The following is a 6,000-nucleotide window of genomic DNA, read 5'->3' as shown; positions in this document are numbered from 1 at the left end:
GCAAAGTAACTGAACAGTTCAAGCTTTTAAATATGTGCTCCCTTTGTTATGCACACAAGCAGAGGAAGACATAGCAAGAAATAAAACTGTAATACATATATCCACTTTAAACTGTCTCGGTTTATGCATGAAATATAGCAAATCTTTCTTAGCATCTGTGTTCAAATGATCAGTTTGGCATCTATTATTGTTCCTATATAAGATATTTGGACTGTGCCTTTAAATGATAAAGTTGACTTATTGGATGCTAATTCACTGTAATTTTGCCAAAGAAATTAATTCCAGTGAAGTTTTATTCTGCTTTTTTTAATCATGCAGTAATCCTCTCAGTTCGGCCCAGGGTAGGCCTACGATCATTTTCCACCTCTTTGTGTCATACTCAAAATTATGTTCCTCACACTGAAAGCTTCACACGAGAGAAATGATTGTAGAAATTTTCTGCAATGTATTTTACACACTCTATTACTGATGACCTTAATAACCACCACAGACAGTTGGCCCTACATGTATTTACTTGTTGATTCAAGTGTAACAGTGCACACGTTTAAACACCCACACCGCTGCTGTGCGAGACACTTGTCCCATCTTGTCCCATGGTGTCCCGTCTTGTCCCGTCCTTGCTGTGTGTCTCAGGTCAGGTAAGGTTTATCAGGTCTGCAGCATCAGAGACGTGCAGACAGTGACACTTAGCGGCTAAAACCATGAACAACAACTGACTGCAAAATGCGGAGTTGCAACGTTTGTCCCTTTCGACTTCCTGTTGGACGGCGCTGTCATGGCTGCCACTATCATGGTGAGTTACCCTTCAAATGTAAACTAGTTATTACTCATATAATTGTCAAACCTTTTATGTAACGTCATTTCTTTTAATGACAGACTATAAAGAGCATGTAACGAGACCGTTAATAGATATGTTGCGTTCACTGTCGTCTGTATTTTAGCTAGAAGGCTGTAACATGCATATGGCTGTAAATTAACGTTAAGCTAAATTTAAATTTTAACTCAGTTTTAGTCGCCTTATTACAGCTTTTTACAGTCGTTAACGCCCTTTTATCCAACCTGTTGTCACATTTGAATCTCTAAACACAATTAGCACAGCACCCGTCTGTTGTGGACCACACCAGTAACACAATTCATGTTGGTTTAACAGAATATGCATGTTTGACATGCTTAAATATTCTTTACATACAAGCTTACCCAGTACCAAAACTATTGGTCCTTCTAGTCTTATTTACAAATGCTTGTACACAGCATGGCAGAAATTAAAACATATTAAAATATACTATGGTATAAAGTCTCTATTCCTCCCAAAAAAGCTACTCAAAGGCTATGTTGAACCAACTGATGAGCATTTTCAATGAACAGATCATTAAAACAAAACTAAATAGCTTATTTATAGGGGTGGGAATCACCAGAGGCCCCACGATACTACCATGATATTATCACGATTCTGAAGTCACGATACAATAATATTGGGATTTACAATTTGCTGAGTTTTGCGGTAATATATATTGCAATATATTGATATTTATTACTACAAATAACTACAAATTATGTACCCAAAGGAAAACTTTGTCAGCAGCTGTTTTATCTGACAAGATAACAGGGTTCCCATGGTCATGGAAAACCTGGAAAAGTCATTGAATTACACTTTACAGGCCTGGAAACGTTAATGGAGTCATTAGAAATAACTGGAAGTTTTGGAAAAGTCTAACATCTGTATAATGTTAAAGATAGTCTTTCAGGGCTGCAGCTTTGACGAAGTGTCTACATGACTAATAACAGATTAAGGGTTTCAGACAACAAAGACACTGTGAGCATCAGGACATGAACGCTTTCATAGACATCTCTAGTTTTTTATTTCTCATATTCTCTATTTAGACATGAACTGAGGATGAGGATAGTAGTCACAGTTTCCTGCCATGTCCTTCCTCTCAGTCTCTCTCCTCTGCCTCTCTGTACAGTCTCTACACAGATGTTGCCAGCGGTCGGCGCTCCTCCTTGTTGCCCCGCGACGGTGGAGCTCCAGCTCAGTGTCTCCCCCTCCTCTGCACACAAGGCTCCTCCTCTACCTCACTCAGCGTTTCTATGATGTGGAAATGCTCCTGAGCTGGGGGTCTAAAATGAAGATGAAGGGGATTCAGAAGAAGAATGCGTAAGAAAAACATTTTTGGTTGTCTTGAACGTGGAGATGCATCCATACCACTGCTGCTGCTGGTGTCTGTTGCCAGAGGCGTAGGTTTCATTTCAATACTGGGATAGGGAACATGTGAATACCTAATACCTAATTTCCTGCATTCTGGTGAATATTTTTGCATCAATTTTTGCCTTCTGTGCATCAAAAGAAGGAGAGACTCATTTATATGTTTTAGATATCAAGTGGTACGTGTCCCCTGCATCACCTTCAATATGCACACCTGAGAAGTGTGTGACTGACTGCGTCATGTTTAAAGCAGTTGTCAAGTACCTCATAAATGCCTTCCTTTGTATTATAGCCAAATTAAAAATCAATGCACTAAAATAAAAAACACAAAAATGTATATATTTTATATTAATAGCTGAATGTGCATGTAATAAGTTAAAATATGACATGGATTTGTAATGGTTATCATAAATAAACTATTCTTCAGGCTGTGTGCTCGTTGTTAGTGTAGTTATCTCACCATCGCTGACTTTTCCCTCCTGTCGTTCACAGTTTCTTTGGCTACACTCAGACGTTTTATGGTTCAGACATAGCATCAGCGTATTACATCTTGAGTCTAAAGGGAGGATTTAGGTAAGTGCCTTGTTCCCTTGCCTCTGCACAGTTTGTCACATGCATACACTGCAGACCTTTTTTTGTTCGTTTGTTTTATTTCTGCTCCTGTCAGCCTTCAGGTTGTACTTAGAAATATTAGGGGGTAGGTGATCACACAATTTATTTTATGACAAAAACGTCATGACGAAAGGCAGCTACTGTTTCTGAACCTATTTATGGGTGTAGCATTATGATTTATGTCTTTCTGTGTGATGTAAATTGACTGCGATCAAGCATTTAATTCATGTAGGGCTGCAAGTAACAACTGTTTTCACTGCTGAAGAATCTGCTGCTTGAAATATTTCAATCAATTAACTGTTTGGTTCATAACATAAATTGTTATGTCCGAAAAATGTTGTAAAAATCCAGAGATACTGAATTTACGATGATATGAAACAGAGGAAAGCAGAAAATCCTCACATTGAAAAGAAGAAAGTTTGGAGTTTTGGCTTAAAAATTATGATTATTCTTTTACTTAAATAGGTAATTAATTTTCTGTGGATCACCTTATTGATATGGAATTAAATTTAAAGTCTTTGAAACTCATACCGTAACAGACGGACCTCAGGTACGAGATTGGCTGCCTGTCAGATGAGCTCAAATGCATTGAAAACATTCAAACAGATTCTGTGGTTCCTACTTTTTCTGTTAGTATTAACATATTTAGTTTTTGTCTGCAGTGTTAGTGTTTTGCAGTATGTTTGTATATAATCTGCATGTAATTTAGCAGAGATAACACTTTGATAGTCGTGTCTCAAATGTGCTCAAATGCTGTTTGTGTTACAGTTGTTGTGTCATTGTCTGTGCTGTGTCCTCAGGTTTGTCGGCCAGTCAGAGTGGTTTCATGCAGACAAGAGGGGCAAGTTCAGTTGGGCCTTCTTGGATCACAAAAACACACCCCTAGAGGAAGTAGACATGAACTACACAGTGATCAACTACACAGGACTGGGGAACCTGGGTAATGAGCTCCAACTCTGCCTTGCTTTTCCAGTTTCTCTTCTTTTTCCTCACATGGTCACTACTGTAATCTAATTTTCTCTCTGCGTCAGGCACATGATCTGTTAATTTATTTCAATAATATGAAGCATGCAAATTGAGTGTTTTTGATCTGCTTTGTCCTCCCTCAGAGGGTCAGAATTGTTTGCGGACTCTGTCATTAAGAGGTTGTCCTGAAGTGGACGACTGGTTCCTGGCCAGGCTCCACATGTTTCAGGACTCTCTGGAGGAACTGGACATCTCTCACTGTCCACGCATCACTACAGGCGGCCTGGCTGCACTCAGGAATCTCAAGTAATTATCAAAAGACCCACAACATAGCCTTGTTAATATTACCGAAACGTTACTCTGTATTTAGTCCCTCCCTTGTTGTGCTGCTGTTGCAGAGGGCTGCGGCGTCTAGACGTGTCGTCCCTCCCTGGGATTTCGCATCCTGGGTTGGTCATCATCCTGCTGGAGGAGATGCTACCACAGTGCCAGATCACTGCTACTGGCTACAACCACAGCCTGATGCAGGAAGGAGAAGGGAAGGAGGAGCATATGGAAGGGCAAAGGTAGGGAATGGGCAGGGACTCGGAGGAATCAAGAGACTTTAAGGAGACAAAGAATCCTCTGAGAGAGCTCTGCCGTCAGGTCACTGTAATCTGATGAAAAGAGTGCTGCTGACGGAGCAACGACACATCTGAAAGAAACATCTGACCTAAGAATTGGAGAGGTAGTAAGTAGGATTTTTTGAGCAATAAAGCTGTCGCAGCTTATTTTCGATATCAGACCAAACCAGTTTGCTCTTCAGAGAGATGTGACACACCACTGGCAACATCTAAAGCCCCGTTTCCACCAAACACTTTCGGTATGGTACCTTTGGAACCAAAGTAGCCCTTCAGACATGGTACCTAGACCCTTGTGTTTCCACCGCAAACAGTACTCTTAAATGTGGGCAGGGTTGTTGTTACTCACTGCTCCGTCCAGCACCTGGTTTATCGTCCACAGAACGAGGCTGCACGCCGACATTTTCAGAACAAAATAGAACAGGCTGCAGTGAGAGTCTCTCTCAATGGGATATTTAAAAATAGCGGGATGCATGTAGTCCTTCTAAAGCAAGCTCAGGGGTTTAGTGTTGCCGTAGCCCACAGGAACAACGCTCTGCGATGCTTTTTTATTCCTCCAAGTGAGGATGAGAATATATGCAGTTCACATAATCCATTTGAAATCAATATGTATAAGTGCGTGAATATCCACTCAAAATGTGTTGATGAATTGACGTCTTCACCTCATGCATTGAGTAACATTACAAGTAAACGTTCCACCCTAAAAGTTGCCGGCAGTCGTCCCAGTGAATTCAGTTATTTTTTTCTCAGTCTCCAGCTGCTGTGAGAGGCAGCAAAACATCCTTTCATTTTATAGTTACAGTTTACTAATAAAACTCTCCACAGTATGAACAGTGGTTACATGAGCCTCAAAACCAGACACAACTCAGCCCTGAGCAGAGTGACCGTCCTCTACTGACCAATCAGACTGCAGTATTCACAGCTTCACCTTTTAGTACCAGATCTGTGTGCTAGGTACCCCAACAGAGGGGGGACCAAACATGGGGACGGTGCAGAACCGTTCTATTGGTGCCATCCACAACTTTTCACAGTGGAAACGGGGGGGAAAAAAAGCGTACTAAACTGTACTGTACTGTACTGCTTGGAGGAAACAGGGCTTAATTAGATACAAGCTTGTGTAAAAGAGAAAATATAGCAAGCATGGAACAAACTTGTACTGTCTTAATTTTGTCATCTGTCTGCACCGTTACGATGTGAATCTCAATCTACGCAAAGTCGTATCTGCCTCAAGCAAAATACACTTTGTCTGCACAGTGATAATTGTCTTATGTGCTGGAATGTAAATATTATTCTAAATATTCTGAATAAAGATTTTATTGTTTAAAATCAAATTTATTGTAAATGTATTACTTTTACCTGTGAATTCACAACTCATGTTTAACAGATGAAGAAAACCACGTGGCCACACATCTTAATGTGTCTGTATATTTCTAATCTTCACTGTGGAAGCTTATGTGAGGAAACTAAAGCCCATAATCCAGTATGAGCCTTGTGCTGCAGCAGTGTCAGACCCTACAGTGGGTGGATGAAGACACAAGAGTGAATGGGGATGAAGAAACCGCTGATACTCTTGTATGTAAAGACACCATCTACAATTAT

General features: G+C 40.4%; 1 protein-coding gene across 1 annotated transcript; it reads left to right on the top strand.

The window, feature by feature from the left end:
- Window positions 1-762: 762 nt before the first annotated feature.
- Window positions 763-5,726, top strand: dmac2 (distal membrane arm assembly component 2). Its single transcript, XM_050069279.1, has 6 exons — window positions 763-793; window positions 1,965-2,155; window positions 2,696-2,776; window positions 3,616-3,755; window positions 3,925-4,087; window positions 4,180-5,726. The coding sequence occupies exons 1-6, from the start codon at window positions 776-778 to the stop codon at window positions 4,349-4,351; spliced, it is 765 nt and encodes a 254-aa protein (XP_049925236.1). The 5' UTR covers window positions 763-775; the 3' UTR covers window positions 4,352-5,726.
- Window positions 5,727-6,000: the final 274 nt, after the last annotated feature.

Source organism: Epinephelus moara, chromosome 2, assembly GCF_006386435.1.
Source record: "Epinephelus moara isolate mb chromosome 2, YSFRI_EMoa_1.0, whole genome shotgun sequence".
NCBI lineage: Eukaryota > Metazoa > Chordata > Actinopteri > Perciformes > Serranidae > Epinephelus > Epinephelus moara.
Note: the sequence above shows the minus strand (reverse complement) of the source record. Positions and strands in the feature narration are given on the sequence as shown.

Coding starts and splice junctions, on each gene's coding strand:
- dmac2 (XM_050069279.1), top strand. Junction 3,756..3,924: donor CACAGGACTGGGGAACCTGG/GTAATGAGCTCC, acceptor GTCCTCCCTCAG/AGGGTCAGAATTGTTTGCGG. Junction 4,088..4,179: donor GCTGCACTCAGGAATCTCAA/GTAATTATCAAA, acceptor CTGCTGTTGCAG/AGGGCTGCGGCGTCTAGACG.